This window comes from Carcharhinus amblyrhynchos, chromosome 4 (genome assembly GCF_965287045.1).
Source record: "Carcharhinus amblyrhynchos chromosome 4, sCarAmb.v2.hapA, whole genome shotgun sequence".
In the NCBI taxonomy this organism is placed as follows: domain Eukaryota; kingdom Metazoa; phylum Chordata; class Chondrichthyes; order Carcharhiniformes; family Carcharhinidae; genus Carcharhinus; species Carcharhinus amblyrhynchos.
In genome coordinates, this window is record NC_137327.1 from 31,293,590 (window position 1) to 31,311,950 (window position 18,361).

An 18,361-nucleotide genomic window follows, 5' to 3' on the forward strand; every position below is an offset into this window, starting at 1 on the left:
TTGCCTCCATCCCTGTCATTGCAAGACAAATGTGCTCTAATGTTCGTTCTAGCTAGCCTCCTATACTGCAGCCTCTGTATGCAGAACAGTTAATGGACTCTGCTGCCCATAAACTGACACCAAAGATCACTCACCCGACGTTCCTGTCTTTACAGCACTGGTTCCCACTCCGACTAAGTCTCAATCTTTATGCTCCCAAATTTAAATTCTTCTTAGCCCTTGTCCCTCAACTCTATTTTCTCCTCCAGCTTTACAATCTGACTTGAACTGTTCCTTGGGTTCTAGCCTCTTTTCACTGCACAATCAGCGATTTATGCTTCAAGCAGATGGGCCTTGCGCTATGGAAGTCTCTCGGCTTCCCAATCCTTTTTACCAGCCTCCTTAAAATTCACCTATTTGACCAAATGTTTGATTAGCCACCACCCTGAATGTCTTCTTTATTGCTTCATTTCTTTTTATATCTCTGTGGAAGGCACTGGGCCATATTTCTATGTTAAAAGTATGCAGATGCAAGTTGTTGGTGCTTTCAACATAAACAATTTATTTTTGGCTTTTATATTTTAATAAACTTTAACAAAAGCAGATAGTAAACAAAAATTATTTTCAGTATGTGGTAATTCACAGTGAAAAGATAATGTAAATGAGGGCACATTTACTAAATGCTGTGTGAATCCTTTCATTGCTCAGCAATGAGTGTAAGAAATCTGATAGAATTTTTATTAAACTTCCTGCACAATTCCCTAACAGACAAGATGATCAATACGTGTTTCCACTGATCAAACTGAACACGCAGGGCTACATTTCTTCCAGTAAAGCTGTGTTGAGAAATCAATGACTTCAGTAGTTATTGGACATCAGCTGCACTGCCCTGGATTTAAAGGTCTATGCTTCCTTTCCCTTTAAACTTCTTCGCAGAACGTTCACTCGATCTCAGCTGAAACTTGCTGCCATAAATGTAGGAAACAAAACCATCAATTTCCACGCTGAAGACGCTGTTTTGCTTGGGAATGACTGAGTTGGAGAAGGAAAATAAAATGAAACACGTACAGAACAATAATTTCAAATCTGCTTCAGTTCTTTTGTACTTGAATACTTTACAACGCAAGTTATACTTTAATAAAAATATGCTGGAGACAGTGATGCCATGACCTCCACAGCATCAATGTTTTAAGGAATAACAACACAATTTACATCTTAGATGTACAAGAAAAAAAAATCTGGGAATGATTTATAAGCACTAATTTGAAGAATCTATACAAGCCCAGGACCATTAAATTGATGGTTTTGCAATCCACCAATTATCCACATATGGCTTCCAGTTAACTGCCTTTGCATGAAATTTTGGGCCACCAAACTTGGAAGTTCAAAGGGGGTTTAGTTCCTTTGTGAAGCTAATACTGCATTAAATGCAAATTAATGTATATAACAGGTTAAGCAGAATTTTATTTTAGCTGAGCTATTCTTCAGTTACCTCGACCAGAATTAAATTGGCCACAGGGGATCCTGTTTTGAGCTCTATTTTGTCACAGAAGGACTGTGGTTTGATTTTCAATAATATGCTACATTAAATTTTTACTCAGTTGGATCTAAATTTGCTTGCAGCTGAGGAAAGTATGGAAAGGGTGTGATATGAAAATGAAACAAACCAGCTTGTGGACTGTTTCTACTTACATTCCACTTCAACTGCAATATTCGATGTAAATTCATCCCCTCAGCTAGGCTAAGGTAAAAACAAAGTACTGTGGATGCTGGAAATCTGAACCGAAACAGAAACTGCTGGAAAAACTCAGTAGATCTGGCAGAGAGCCAAACCGCTAGTTTTTCAAGTATAACATGACTCTCCTTTGGAACTAAAGGGAGGTAGAAATCAGTGTGGAAGAAGAGTTAGATTGGAGCAGAAATGTTACGCAACTCCACAAACGCTGTCAGACCTGCTAAGTCTTCAGGAACTTTTTGGTTTTACCTCAGATAGACTTATTTATTTGGTAAACATCAGGAGATAGTTGTTAGGGTCCTTCACTGTTGTTTGGTTTAGTTGTCCAACACAGTAAGAAGTCTGACAACACCAGGTTTAAGTCCAACCGATTTATTTGATAGCAAACTCACAAGCTTTCGAGGTTAAACTCTTTGTCAGGTGAATGGAGAGTTCTGGCCTCAGACAGAGCATATAAAGCACAGACAGTTTACAGATTACTGATTAGAAACTGATTAGTTGTCCAATCCCAAGACATTAAATGAGTCAGCAATCAAACTACTGTTTATTAGTTCAGTGAGGAAATATGAACAAAGAAACACAAGGCCAGTCGATTTTGTAAAAGAGCCAGACATAGCAAGAATAAATACTCTAATTGTTAAGCTCATAACTGTTAAGAAACTGTATCGGCCACAGGTGACTCAGTTGGCTGCACTCTTACCACTGAGTAACAAGTTTCTGGGTTCAAGTCCTGACCCAGGACTTGAGCATAACAATCAAGGTTGACACTTCAGTGCACTGCTGAGGGAGTGCTGTGCTGTTGAGGGTGTGGTCTTTCAGATGAGATTTTAATCAGAGGCCCTATCTGCCGCAAAAGATTTCATGGCACTATTTTGAAACGGGGCAGAGGAATTATCCCCTTAGTTCTGGCTAATACTTATTCCTCAATAAACCAAGTCAAAATGTCAATGAGGTAATATACTAGAAAGTCTTTAAAAAATTGAAAAAATAAATATGGAAACATGCAAGTTTATGCTGTTCATTTATTCCAGTATTTAATTGTTATGATTCAATGTCATATTATGATGTGACTTGGGCAGCACGATGGCACAGTGGTTAGCACTGCTGCCTCACAGTGCCAGAGTCCCAGGGTTCAATTCCAGCTTCGGGTCACTGTCTGTGTGAAGTTTACACATTTTTCCCATGACTGCGTGGGTTTCCTCTGGGTGCTCCGGTTTTCTCCCACACTCCAAAGATGTGCAGGTTGGGTTGATTGGCCATACTAAATTGACCCTGGTGTCAGGGGACTAGCTAGGATAAAAGCATGGAGTTATGGGAATAGGGCCTGGGTGGGATTGTGGTTGATGCAGATTCAATGGGCTGAATGGCCTCCTTCTGCACTGTAAGGATTCTATGATATAGGACAGTAAAAATAACATTTTCACTATAAAGGTTGTGGAATAAAATTATGGGACAGATTCGAAATTTACATACCTTTGAGTTTATTTTCTTTTGTGATAATCTTGAATATGTGTTTCATTTCCTGAAGAATAATTCCTGTGGCCCCTACATAGGAAGGGCATTTGGATTTCACCACTGTAATGTAAACACATATTTTTAATACAAATCTGATCTCACTGAAATGTTTTAGTTGAAGTTTTCTTTATGCTTATAGAATGATAAGTTAGAATTGGTGTTAGCACATGTGCACTTGGCAAAACAAAAGCTCATTTTACATTTCAGAAAACTGTTAGATCTAATGATTTATCTAGGTAAAATGAAATGGATCTTGGGGCAGACTTGTGTTTGCTGGTAACACATATCAAACTCACCATCTCATAAATCAATAGACAAAGTTTAAAAAAAAATCAATAAGTTTAGTATGAGAATCATGAGTTGCTATTTCTTTGCGAACATTAACCAATTGGTTGACAGCTGGTTTATAAATCTCATTACTAGTTTATTTAATCTCTATAGGCCAGACATCTTCCCAGAAAATATAACACTGCATCTAAAATTGGTTTACAAAAGCTTTTTCAAAAATTCTACCTGTTAGAAAGGATCCATCCTCCCACTAGTGTGTTCGACAGGACACAGAAGAAGGCCATGTGGCCTTCTGTCCCTAATGATAACATCCCTAAGGCAGTCCTGCATTCACATCTTAAACACCGTCTGTCACGTAGGTCAAAATTACGCTTCAAGGACTCCTTGAAAGCGAAGCTCAATAAATGGGTGGCAAGGTGGCGCAGTGGTTAGCATGGCTGCCTCACAGTGCCAGGGACCCGGGTTCAGTTCTTGGGTCATTGTCTGCACATTCTCCATGTGTCTGCGTGGGTTTCCTCCCACAGTCTGAAAGACGTGCTGGTTAGATGCATTGGCCTGAACAGGGTGTGTGGTAACTAGGGGAATTTCACAGTAACTTCAGTGAGCCTTACTTGTGACAAGTAAATAAGCTTTAACTTTTATGCTGTACGCCTACCAGACGAGGAGAACATTCAAAGAGACAACTACCTGGGGATCAATCTCCAATAGTGATATTGTTTCCTTTGACCAGCAAAGAATACAGGCAGCAAAGGGCAGAAGGCAAACTAGAGAGACTGGGCGTACAGTCTTAACAAAATTAGACAATTCATCCTTTCACTGGGAAAAGTCATGATGGTTTGCAATTGGGCTCCACAACCACAATGCACAAAGGGCTTATCGATACGCAAGAGAAATGGTCATCTTTGATAATGATGCCTGTGCTTGCTTGTTGTAAGAGGTATACAATCAAGCCTATTCCTGGGCTTTTTTCCTTAGACTTCGATTATTTTTTCCTTTCATGTATTTATCCAATTCCTTTTGAAGATTACTACTGAATCTGCTTCCATCGTCACTTCAGGCAAAATATTCTAGATCGTAATTGTAATTCATGATGGAGAAATGAATAGAAGGGATGCTGATAGGGTTGGATGAAATAAAGTGAAAGAAAGTACAAGTAGAATTACAATTCAGAGCTGTGCAACTCAAATTATGTCTCCCAATATTAGCTTCCTAGGATCACTGTAGGGATTATTTTCCATAATATTTAATATTTTGAATAGTACATTAAAAGGGCAAGATTTAAAAACAAACTGTCAAGAGGGTAGACTGGAATGTCCTTTGTACTTTTGCTCTAAAAAAAATCAAAGGGAACATTTTTTGATCTTTTATAACTTATTCTGTTTTCTTCTCAGCAGCCTCTGAAACTTACTAAGGTACTATTGTTCAACAGTAGCAAGAATCAACACACAGGGCAGAGAAAGAAACTAATGTTTCTTCGAGAAAGTCAGAAATATTGTTGAAATCCGAAACATGAAATAGTAGAACACAGAAACAGGCTATACAACCTACTGAGTCTGTGTCCGATCTTTCAAATAGCATTCCAGTAGTCCCACTCCCCTGTTTTTCTCCACATTGCTGTACGTTTTTCTCGTTCAATTATTTATCCAATTCCCTTTAGAAGGTTATTATTACATCTGTATTTATCAGTTTGGCAATGCATTCTAAACCTGAACCACTCATGTATAAGTTTTTCCTCAAGTCACCTCTGGTAATTACTTCAAATCTGCACCTTCTGACTATTGACCAACAACTGGAAGCAGTTTCACTTTATTTACTCAATTTAAACCTTTTATGATTTTAAACATTTGTGTCAAATCTCCTCTCAGACTTTTCTGCTTTAGGGAGAAGAACCTGAGTCTAATTCCTGGAAGCTAGATGTATTGAACATTATCGCTGTGATGTTACCTATGTCAAAAATTGGTCTATGTTCTGCATATTTGGGTTTATTTTCCTTGCTACTGATTTGACATAATTTACTCATGTACCTGTCACAATGGCTCCATGGAAATCTGCCTTTAGCAGTTTGGTCTGGATTATTTGCGTCTGTCTGCAAGCATGAGAAGAAAGCACAGAAATCAAGGGGGCATCTTGCCAGTGGATTGCACAATAAATCAATTGTTATTCTGTGGGATTTACTAGGATCATGAAATGCAATTAGTAACATTTCTTTGAATTCTACATTTACCTCAGTCAAAATAAACCTTTGAAAATAAAAAATATTTTTTTGAAGGATTTCAGTATTTAAGAAATGCAAGATGTGATTATCAAATTCTATCCAATCTCCTTCACACAGCTGTCAGTGCTTTCTGATGACTTACATATTTGTTACAATCACTTTTAGAAAGATACTGAAATTTCAAGTTATTGATTTGAAGGATTACACAAGTATTCAAGTTCTAAGGATTTTACTGTAATAAATAAACTAAAAGGAACATTGCCTAGACACTATGCAATCGTCAACTTCTAAGTACAGAAATGATTCCTCATTTAACTTTTAAAAAGATAGAAAATCCCCTTCCATGATTATATTTTATTCTGTTCCTCAGAGTATACTCCTCGAGAGCCAGTCCAAAGGCATTCATATCTTTAATAATTTTTTGCAAACTGGAGGTGGGAATAGCACCAGTAGCAGCAAAATATAAATTGCCATCTCATTAAAAGGGCATCATGTAGAACATATGTAAAAGCTTAAGTCTGCAAACATCATGCTAATTTTTTTCCATTACAAATTCTACTCTCCACATCTCTAAGGGAAATTTTAATGTAATTTCTCTCACTACTGATTTTCTAGCACATCTTAATTTTGCATCCCACCTTTTAAAGTGGTGAAACTGGGCTGCAACCAATGCTACTTCTCTGCTTCCCGAAGTGCAGTATATTCTGCCATCCTATTATAATAAATATTAAATGAATGCAGAAAGAAAGTAAAGTAAGAATAGATCAGCTTTTAAAATTGAGGCTGGATCACTTCATATTCCCGTCCTCTAACTCAGTTCACCTCAAGATCACACTTGATTTTAATATACCCTGTGCTTTAACAGATTAATTAGTAAATTATTAAAAATCTTATATGCAATTCCTTCCAATGTTTTCCATTCTAAACTTCTGTGTCTTCAACTATAAGAAAATTGTCCATGTAAATCTGACGTTCTGTTATTATATCTTCCACCCAGTGGATGCTGCAATGCATCAGTGGCATGATGGCACAATAATAATGTGTCAAGCTTACAATGATAATTTCCATTATAAATGTGGATATGAAATGCAAATATAGATAAATCCTCAGGACCTGACAAAGTGTATCCCAGGGCATTATGGGAGGCTAGAGAGGAAATTGCGGGTCCCCTAGCCAAGATATTTGAATCATTGATAGTCACAGGTGAGGTGCCTGAAGTTTGGAGTGTGGCAAATGTTGTGCCTTTGTTTAAAAGGGAATGCAGGGAAAAGCTTGGGAACTGCAGGCCAGTGAGCCTCACATCTGTGGTGGGTAAGTTGTTGGAAGGTATTTTGAGACACAGGATCTACAGGCATTTAGAAACGCAAGGACTGATTAGGGATAGTCAGCATGGCTTTGAAGTGGAAAATCATGTCTCACAAATTTGATTGAGTTTTCTGAAGGGGTAACCAAGAAGGCAGATGAGGGCAATGCAGTTGATGTTGCCTACATGGACTTTAGCAAGGCCTTTGACAATGTACCGCATGGTAGGTTGTTGCATAAGGTTAAATCTCACCAAAGTGAGGTACCTAAATGGATACAAAATTGGCTTCTTGACAGAAGTCAGAGGGTGGTAATAGAGGGTTGTTTTTTTAAAACGGAGGCCTGTGACCAGTGGTGTGCCTCAGGGATCAGAGCTAGGTCCACTTTTATTTGTCATTTATATTAATGATTTGGATCAGAATATAGGAGACATCGTTAGTAAGTTTGCAGATGACACCAAGATTGGTGGCATAGTGGACAGTGAAGAAAGTTATCTCCAATTGCAACGGGATCTTGATCAATTGGGCTAGTGGGCTGATGAATGGCAGATGAAGTTTAATTTACTCAAATGCGAGGTGATGCATTTTGGTAGATTGAACTAGGGCAGGACTTACTCCATTAATGGTAGAGCATTGAGGAGAGTTACAGAACAAAGAGATCTAGAGGTACATGTTCATAGCTCTTGAAAGTGGAGTCACAAATGGACAGCGTGGTGAAGAAGGCATTCGGCATGCTTAGTTTCATTGGTCAGAACATTGAATACAGGAGTTGGGACATCTTCTTGAAGTGGTACAAGACATTGATAAAGTTACATTTGGAATACTGTGTGCAGTTCTGGTCACCCTATTATAGAAAGCATATTATTAAACTAGAAAAAGTGCAGAAAAGATTTACTAGGACACTACTGGGACTTGATGGTTTGAGTTATAAGCAGAGGCTAGATAGATTGGGACTTTTTCCTCTGGAATGTAGGAGGCCGAGGGATAATCTTTTTGAGGTCTATAAAATAATGAGGGGCACAGATCAGCTAGATAGTCAATATCTTTTCCCAAAGGTAGGGGTGTCTAAAACTAGAGGGCATAGGTTTAAGGTGAGAGGGGAGAGAAACAAAAATGTCCAGAAGGGCAAATTTTTCACACAGAGGGTGGTGATGTCTGGAACAAACTGCCAGATGGTAGAGGCGGGTACAATTTTGTCTTTTAAAAAGCATTTAGATATTACTTGGGTAAGATGGTTATAGAGGGATATGGGCCAAATGCAGGCAATTGGGATTAGCTTAGGGGTTTAAAGAAAAAGGTGGCTTAGACAAGTTGGGCCAAAGGGCCTGCTTCCATGCTATAAATCGCTATGACTCTAATAAGGACAGAAAGTGGGGACTGAATGAAGTTAGTGCATCCTGATCCAACTATCCTTTCAATACCTGAATGCCACACATACCAAGTATTAATTTTTTAAAAGTTTGACAAAAAAATTGTTGATACATGTGATGCAATTATAAACCACTGAGACAGTATCTTAAATGTAGATAATATCTCATAAAGCTTCATGAGGGAAAGTAGATTGAGCAGAATGAGTTAAATGAATTACTGCATTATTAATGTATGATTTTGCTGTAACAATTAATAGTTTTGTGTGAATCAACTGCCTAGCAAATACTAACTTTGGTAAACACATCTGCAATAAAGACAAGGCCACATAGAACATAACAGCGCAGAACAGGCCCTTCGGCCCACGACGTTGCGCCGACCAGTTTTAAAAAAAAAACACTGACCCACTAATCTAAACCAATCCCTTTTCGTCCATAAACCTATCCACAGATCTCTTAAACGCCCCCAAACTAGGTGCATTTACAACCGCAGCAGGCAGGGCATTCCAATCCCTCACCACCCTCTGGGTAAAGAACCTACTCCTGACATCCGTCCTATAACTACCCCCCCTTAATTTAAAGCCATGCCCCCTCGTGCTAGCTTTCTCCATCCGAGGAAAAAGGCTATCACTATCCACCCTATCTAAACCTCTAATCATCTTATATGTTTCAATAAGATCCCCTCTTAGCCTCCTTCTTTCCAGCGAAAACAACCCCAAATCCCTCAGTCTCTCCTCATAGGACCTCCCCTCCATACCAGGCAACAACCTGGTAAACCTCCTCTGCACCCTCTCCAAAGCCTCCACGTCCTTCCTGTAATGTGGGGACCAGAACTGCACACAGTACTCCAAGTGCGGCTGCACCAGAGTTGTGTACAGTTGCAACATGACGCTGCGACTCCTAAATTCAATCCCCCTACCAATAAATGCCAAGACACCGTATGCCTTCTTAACAACCTTTCCAACTTTCAGGCATCTATGTACACATACACCTAGATCCCTCTGCTCCTCCACACTATTCAAAGTCCTCCCGTTAGCCCTATACTCAACACATCTGTTACTCCTGCCGAAATGAATTACCTCACACTTCTCTGCATTAAACTCCATCCGCCACCTCGCGGCCCAGCTCTGCAACCTGTCTAAGTCACCCTGCAAACTATGACACCCTTCCTCACAATCTACCACACCTCCGACTTTGGTGTCATCAGCAAACTTACTAATCCACCCAACTATACCCTCATCCAGATCATTAATAAAAATTACAAACAGCAGTGGCCCCAAAACAGATCCCTGAGGCACACCACTCGTAACGGAACTCCATGACGAATATTCACCATCAACCACCACCCTCTGTCTCCTATCTGCTAGCCAATTCCTGATCCAAGTACCTAGATTACCCCCAATCCCATACATCTGCATTTTCTGCAGAAGCCTACCATGGTGAACCTTATCAAACGCCTTACTAAAATTATATCATTTCATTTTATCTGCAATATGATGAGAAATGCCTTCCCTGATCTAGAAACCATCTAAATTAACATGGAAAACTTGCCCCCAAACACTGCTAGCGACAATGAGCAAAACAAAAACAACATTTTCCCACCTTCCCATCAGTAAGGTGAGCAATTACATGGGTTCACTGCCACATTGCTGCTTAATATTTTTGTAAGACTTCCACAACTCAATGAGAAGCAACACTTAAGGGTTGGAGCAAAATTAATTCGCTGTGTTCTGTGAAACAACAATATTTGTATTTTGATCACAATCAATTTAAGAATCAATGCTGCAAAACACTAATTGAACTTTGTGTGATCACTGGGATTTCCCAAACAGTCCCACTATCTCCTGTATTGTATGTAATAAAGGGGTTTTTTGCATGTACAGTATAATCTTTTAGCAGCAAGTTAACAGTGAATCTGTCCATTCTATGCACGTACTATACTTACATGTCAGGTTTTAAACCATTACACAAGTCTCGAATGTATTCCTTCCACAACTCATGCAAAGGGAGAAACAATTCATATCTGGAAACAATGAAATGATTCCGATTAGCATTTTAACATCTATGGATTGGAAATGACTGCATGATGCCAATCTAATAGGCAAGAATGAGCATTTCATTGAAGCCCCCTAGGTACAGAGGAGAAAATGTACCTAACGCAGAAAGTTTGATCAGTTCACAATGTAGAACAAACTTCGCAACCACATTTCAAAGATTAAATTAAATTGTAATGCTTCAAAATTGAGAATTTTCACTCAAAATAGATGTACAAATGTATGTCCTATCTAGACAAAGACAGAATTACTGCAGAGATTGAGCTATATCTGCCGAGCACATGCTTAAGATAACCTTTTAACAAATCCTGATGAAATGATATAAAAATGCTGTTTGTTCAATTACACACTACAGTAAGTGATCAATGAGAATTTTCAAAGCCCCAAGTTACAAATAAATGTCATTATCATAAGTTTGATTACAATGTGTGTATAATTACCACCAACCTCCAATTCAGCAGTTTATGTTTTAACTTGTAATTCTTCCATGTGTTTCTAAAAAAAAATCAATTTTCTGGTTTCTCAGCTTTATGTGATCTTCAGGTTGGAAAGCAGATCTGACTAACGATTCTATCACATGCATCAATTCAGATCATTATCAAAGGATGGAAGGACATGTTCAGAATGAAATGTGCACTCCAAGAATCTCTAAGGTGGTGCTCACCACTAACCAGAGGCATTGTACATAAGAACATAAGAAATAGGAGCAGGAGTAGGCCATCCAACCCTTCGAGCCTGCCCCGCCATTCAATAAGATCATGGCTGATCTGTCGCTGCTCAGTTCCACTTTCCCGCCCTCTCCCCATAACCCTTAATCCCCTCTCCTATCAAAAACCCATCAACCCGCGTCTTAAAAATATTTAGCGAGGCAGCCTCCACCACTTCAATGGGCAGAGAATTCCAGAGATTCACCACCCTTTGAGTGAAGAAGTTCCTCCTCAACTCCGTTCTAAACCGCCCCCCTTTTATCTTGAGGCTGTGCCCCCTAGTCCTACTGTCTTTTTTGAGCAGGAAGACTCTCTCCACCTCTATCCTATCCATCCCATTCATCATCTTATACGTCTCAATGAGATCTCCCCTCATTCTTCTAAACTCTAATGACTACAAGCCCAGTTTATTCAGCCTCTCCTCATAGCTCAACCCCCTCAACTCCGGTATCAGCCTAGTAAACCTCCTCTGCACTCCCTCCAAGGCCAAAATATCTTTGCGCAGGTGCGGCGCCCAAAACTGCACACAGTACTCCAGCTGCGGCCTCACCAATGCCCTATATAGCCGCAGCAAGACCTCCCTACTTTTATATTCAATCCCCTTCGCTATGAAGGCCAGCATCCCATTCGCCTTCCTGACCACCTGCTGCACCTGCAAGCTGGGTTTTTGCGACTCATGCACAAGGACCCCGAGGTCCCTCTGCACCGTCGCCTGCTGCAGTTTTTCGCCCCGTAAGTAATAGTCCTTCCTACCATTCTTCCTACCAAAGTGGACCACCTCACACTTGCCAACATTAAATTCCATTTGCCATTTCCTGGCCCATTTGCCCAGCCTATCTAGATCCTTCTGCAGACTCTCCACACCCTCCGCACAATTTGCCGTTCCCCCAATCTTGGTGTCATCAGCAAATTTCGACACTCTACACTCGGTTCCCTCCTCCAGATCATCTATATAAATGGTAAAAAGCTGAGGCCCCAGCACCGACCCCTGGGGCACTCCACTAGTCACCATCCGCCAATCCGAATAGCACCCGTTGACCCCCACTCTCTGCCTCCTATTTGACAACCAATCCTCTATCCACGCTAACACCCTACCCCCAACTCCATGTCCCTCGACCTTCTGCAATAACCTCTTGTGAGGTACTTTGTCAAACGCTTTCTGAAAATCTAGAAAGACCACATCCACCGGCTCTCCTCTATCCGCCGCCCTAGACACATCCTCATAGAACTCCAGTAAATTTGTCAGACACGACTTCCCTTTAATGAAACCGTGCTGCGTCTGCTCTATCAAGCAATTCCCTTCAAGATGCCTCGCAATTTCCTCCTTAATGACAGATTCTAACATTTTACCTACCACAGACGTTAAACTAACCGGCCTGTAATTCCCTGCCTTTTGCCTGGCACCCTTCTTAAACAACGGTGTAACATTAGCCATTTTCCAATCATCCGGCACTTCCCCGGAATCCAGCGATGTCTGGAAAATAACCACCAAGGCATCCACTATCACCTCTGCCATTTCTTTCAGAACCCTCGGATGCATTCCATCCGGTCCTGGGGACTTGTCCACAATCAGCCCCTCCAGCCTGTCGAGCACCGCCTCTCTAGTAACAGTAATGTCATTAAGACCCTCCAGTCCTACCACCTTTCCATCGCTAACACCCGGCAAATTATTCACGTCCTCCTCCGTGAAGACAGAAACAAAAAAGTTATTCAATACCTTGTAACTGAGATAAAGTTCATTGAAAGGCAAAATCTGAATGAGTGCAGAAACTGGGACTCAGTGCACGTCTTGTGCACTTATTTTGTTTTTCCTTCGTAATTGTACCAGCACAGAAAACCACCATCAGAGGGTTAAAAAAAGGCCTCAACATAAATATCTGATTCTGAGCTACAGGGAATCACTTTTCTTCACATGATTTGCCTACCTTTGTTGTTCTGGTTTGAGCTCAAATATTCTCAATTCTCGCCTTTCTTTGGCAGACAGGCACTTTGCTTTTCTCTTTGCTTTCTTGTGCTTCTTTAAGAAATGCTCGAGAATCACAGCTTTTTTGTTCAAACGTGAGTGAATCCGCTCAGCGCGCAACCGAGGAAAACTGTGCTTGAGAAAGGCATTGACAAATGCTTCAGCCTGTTTGGATCCCTGAGGCTGTCAGAAGGAATTTACAAATTTCTTAGACATTGCAGACAACTTTGTATATGGTGGATAACTGCAATGCACAAAACAAACGCCGTTCAACTTCAATGATTATTATTTTGCTCTAAACGCAAAATCATTCTTGTCTTAAATCCATGATGGTACATAGGTTGGCATAAATTTACACATTTCTCATGTAGTGTATACATTTATAGCAAATCACAAGATAAAAGGCATAAGCAACAAAAGAAAGGTAAGCTTTACACCTAGGCAATCAATATACCATGGAAATAAGAGGAACATGGTTTCCAAAAATAGTAATATTTAAGGTCTGTTGTATGTTATGTTCATTATGAATGTGTTTTCATCAAAATATTGCTCAATTCACATTGTGTTCATACTGTTTTCAGGACTACCAACAAAGAAACACCAGAGGGCAGCAGCAACCAGAAAGTAGCATACCCGAATGTCCAAGTGATCTGTCTCTTTCGCAGAAATCGTACGGTAAACAATATCTTTAACAGAGAAACAAAGAACCTCAATTAAACTGGGCGAAAAGATGGCGACAAAAATAAGACAAGATAAACGGGTCTGTTATTTAATCATGTTAAAGCCTGGTTATTTCAAACAGAAGGACAAATTATACAAAGGCCAGCCACACATTTATTCCACCAATCAAAGATATCCAGCTGGGATATATGGCAAATGTGGCAAGCAGCATAGAAACCTATAAATAAAACATTACCAAAGCTACAAAACAAAACCTTTCTTTCTATAAAGATCAGAGGTAGAGTGACTTACTGAAATTCATGGACAAGTCAGCAAATCTGCTGGGTTGGCAATAAATATTTTCCATTACTTCCACCCCTGAAGTCCTGTCAAACCCAAGCTAAGTTGCTTAACTCAGCACCAATCAGAGGCTGAACCTGGCCCTGCTTTGTCTGTTTGACTTAGTACCACAGTGGGCAGTAAACACACCAGCTGAGTCATCAGGAAGATGTTATTGCATTTCTAAGGATTCATCACATTTTCAGGGGCTTGGCACCGGATAAAAATAAATTATGTATTTGTCTACTTCAGACCAGACAGAAACTGTCTTTTTTCTAAATGCTGATGGGGAAAGAAGGAGGAGGAAAATAACCACAGGCTCAGATTTATACCAACGGCACCATTTTGGCAAGCTGCATGCCGCAACATTTTTATATTCCTTTTTCCAAAATGGATTTAAAACATTCCACAACATTTAGGTAATATTTGCTTTACTTGGTGGACCCCGCATTTGACTCTTCTCTGCACAAGTCTCTTTGAAGCTTTCGCTTCAGTCATCGGCTAGCAGGATCTGCACTGGTTTAGATTAAATTGTCCGATTTGCAAAACACATCAAGTTCGGCAATTCACAAAGCAAGGCAAACAATCCTTTAATGCTCTGCTGGACTCTGAGCAAATCAAAAATCAATTCAAAGCTAAGGAGAGTAATTTAAAGCCTAATTTTATTGCCTAATTACTTTGTCATCAAATAAAAAGTGTAAAGCACTAATTACAGAAAATAATTCCAGAATTAATGGTGTTTTTCCCAGATTTCAATCTATGACCATATTGATTACTGACTGGACAGAGCCAATCAGCACATTTTCCAGCCTTAATCTCCAAAAGTAAATGTAAGCATTTGAAGAACTTATTTTTAAAAACTTTATTAGACCAGTCAGGCTTCAGCACTTCAATTAAAAGAGCATGAAATAATAAGTGGTACACTTATAATCAATAGTTAACGTCGTAGTAATCAGCCACACTAAAAAATCAAAATATAAAAAAGTGCATTTAGTGCACTCATGGGTGTAAGTATTGATATTCACAAATCCCAAACAAAATCAGACAAAATCTGTTTGAGAAGAGGGATAAGGAGAATGCAAAAAAAATTAAATGAGTGGTTTACCCAATATTAAATATAGCCCATGTAGACAAGTGATTTGTTCACATTACATCATACGAATATGCTTCAAGCCTAACCTTCCTTCACAAATGAGCTCCTAGGCAAAAAACCTTTACAATGTTTTGGAAGACAAATGCAGCCAAATGAACCACACTGTTGTTCTTGCATTCAATACTGACATTTCTGACAGAATGAACACGGTGAGGGAAGATCACCGAACTGTTTGTTTGATATCTTCAGCATTGGAAAGGGAGAAGCATGTCTACTTGATTAATTTGCCAAACATCTTCCTTGCATTTTAATTAGAGAGAATCACGTTTTGGTTGATCACTCAATTTAATTTTATTCCAAGATTAAAATTCTAACTAAACTCCAAACCATGACGTTAGGGATATTCAGTACTAAATGTATGTTTCATTAATGAACCATGGGCCTAGCAGCAAAGGCTCCAAAAGCACTGCAAGTGCTAAAATATCATTAACATTTCAACTTAATTGTAACGCAAAAACAAATGTGTTGGTTTGCCCCAAGTGCACAATACAGTGGTGTACTATAAATTGCTACTGAGCTTCTGTTCACCCACACATTTCAAGGGAAATAAGGTAAATCCCTCCCCACTTTGTCTTGCTGTGTCCTTTTAGTCAGTCATTGGTTACTGGATTATTCAATCCTTAGCTTTTCACTTGCTGAGAAAGCACACATTGCTTTGACAGGAGAACCTTCATTTTAAAAACAAACCTAATTGCCATAGCTTAGTCAACACCTGCCTACCACAAATAAAACAAATATTACAGCAAAAATAACGTTTTGCTTTAATGGAGAATTAAGAGATCAGTGATACCTTTCTAATAACAGTATAGAAAACTGGCATATTTCTTATAAGAATCAGGCACAAAATCACAACTCCAAAATCATAAAGGCTTATTTACAGAACGAGAATAGTTCAAAGAGATGTACATAAATGCATGAGAAAAAATACATGGAATGAATTATGACTAAGCAGTTACATGAAATTAATTGTAATTCATATAATCTTCCTTGGTTTACTTGTCTTACACTGTTGCATTTTAAAGATTATTCTACTTATAGGCATGTGATTATTGACTTGTAAATGGCCATCTCAAAGTATGAGAGAGGTGAGGATGTTTAAGGAAGAACTTTCAGAGCTAGGATCTGGGCAATAGGATGCTATCAAGGATGGAGTGCAGTAAATTTGGGAGGTGTAATGGAAGTATGAATAAATGGCTCAAGTTTTAAAAAAATCATGGCATTGCTGGATCAGGAAACAATATTTGATTCTGTCCTTTGGTCACCAATCTTTCTGCCAGTGGAAAGTTTCTCCCTATCCACACTTGTGTACATTTGATTTTAACCTTGCTCTACAGAGAGCTAGTTTATCCATATAATAGAAATATCTCTGGAAAGTATGCTCTGTATGTTCTCCAAGGCCTGACACCCTTCCTAAAGTGTGCTGCATCCAGTATTTTTACTTTATTCAACCAGCAATTTTACAACTCAGGAAAAACGTGGGCCTCAAAGAAATCAAGAGATCTGGTTATGATCAAATTAATTTATTTTGGGTTGAAACCTGCACATTTACTGAAACACTATGGAAAGGGGCCAATAGCAGCTGGAACACAGAGGCTGATGGAAGGACAGATTATAACTTACATTTCTTCTGTGCTTTTGCAAAGAAAAATGCACGTGCTTTATCGTTGGAAAAGGTGAGCCAAGAAGATCAAAAGAAATTGGGATGGTGCAAGATCAGTAAAAAATGTTTTAAGGAGGCATTGTGAAACGAGGGGAGATTAAGGGGGTTACTGAAGGGAAATAAATAGTACCTACAGGAACAGTGGAACAGGAAGTGAAGAGTACTATTGAACACGACACAAAGTAAAGACATGCAATTGACAGATCACTGAGCTAGTGGAGTCAAACCACAAGTTTTAAGGACAGGGTATTTAAGTTGAATGGGGAGATAGGAATGCAGAAGAGTGAATGGATCAGAATACTTTGGCTACAGTTGTGGACAGTGGAAGCTTCAACATTGGGCCTCAAAATAACAGGAATTTCAGGGTTTCAGCGAGAACGCGGTATGAAGGTTGAGGCAAGCAAACGTTTGGGAGGTGATAGAAAAAAAAGACCAGAGAGAAGACTAAAAACGTTGGGAAGTTCCACGTTTTGGGTTTGGGGGCTCAGATTGTACCTAGGAAAGTTACAATTAAGGCCAGGAGGGCAGAGTGGGGATGAAGAGTGAAGCTGTGGCCCGTCAGAGAGGCTGAGATTAGGTTTCTATCCATGCGGGAGCTACGTCATTGGGCCTGTTCACCGCTTCGGTATAACAATAAGCTGTGTGCTGAAAGTGAGGGGAGGGGGTTCATTAACTCCCCACCCTCTCTGTAACGCACCCAGGGAGTCGATGCCGTTCCCGGGTGTGAAAGGAATACAAGGCTCACTCCGCGCGGTGGCACTAAGGTTACCTACTGTCCATGGCGCCGAGCGATGACCACACCCACGCGGCGCATTGAAATGACGTCAGGGAGCCGAGCGACCAATCGCGTTCTCGGCGCGCGGCAGCCGGGACGCGATGACGTAGAGCATGCTGTTGTTGGGGGTAGCGGGACGAAGGAAAGCGTGGTTACCGGTGCTTCGGACGTCACCATGGAGACCTCTGTCCCTGGGTGACAGGCAGAGTGCATTGCAACCATCCTAGCACACAACCTGACCCACTGGGGAAAAAAAACTCTCCTTGCACAGACGCAGTGTATTCATTATTGTCACATTAACACTGTAATGAATTTACTGTGAAAATATCCTAGTTGTCACTCTCCGCCGCCTGTTCGGGTACACAAAGGGAGTATTCAGCATGGCCGATGCACCTAATAAGCACATCCTTGGGAGAAAACCGGAGCACCAGGAGGAAACCCACACAAACGTATGCAGAATATGCATACCCCTCACAGCTACCCAAGGCTGGAATCAAAACCGGATCCGTGGTGCCATGAGGCAGTAGGGCTAACAACTGTACCCCAAAAGAAGTTCTTGTAAAAATGTGATAGCCAGTATACATATAACAAACTCTCACAGAACAGCAATGTGAACATGATCAGCGTTAGGACCTGGGACCCAAATCCCA

The 18,361-nt window shown here is 40.1% G+C and overlaps 1 protein-coding gene across 1 annotated transcript; it reads right to left on the reverse strand.

Moving 5' to 3' along the window:
- Nucleotides 1-539: 539 nt before the first annotated feature.
- On the reverse strand, nt 540-17,771 carry pop4 (POP4 homolog, ribonuclease P/MRP subunit). The gene is made up of 7 exons (XM_080186943.1): nt 17,710-17,771; nt 13,758-13,810; nt 13,087-13,307; nt 10,346-10,423; nt 5,542-5,603; nt 3,188-3,289; nt 540-1,011 (listed from the first exon to the last, which is right to left on the reverse strand). Exons 1-7 carry the CDS (start codon nt 17,714-17,716, stop codon nt 875-877), a joined length of 660 nt encoding a protein of 219 aa, XP_080043069.1. The 5' UTR covers nt 17,717-17,771; the 3' UTR covers nt 540-874.
- Nucleotides 17,772-18,361: the final 590 nt, after the last annotated feature.

Bases quoted from the DNA above. Each gene is read 5' to 3' on its own strand.
- pop4 (XM_080186943.1), bottom strand. The intron at 13,308-13,757 runs GTATGCTACTTT...TCCTTCTGACAG, and splicing joins CAGATCACTTGGACATTCGG to CCTCAGGGATCCAAACAGGC. The intron at 5,604-10,345 runs GTAAGTATAGTA...TCATGCTTGCAG, and splicing joins AATGGTTTAAAACCTGACAT to ACAGACGCAAATAATCCAGA.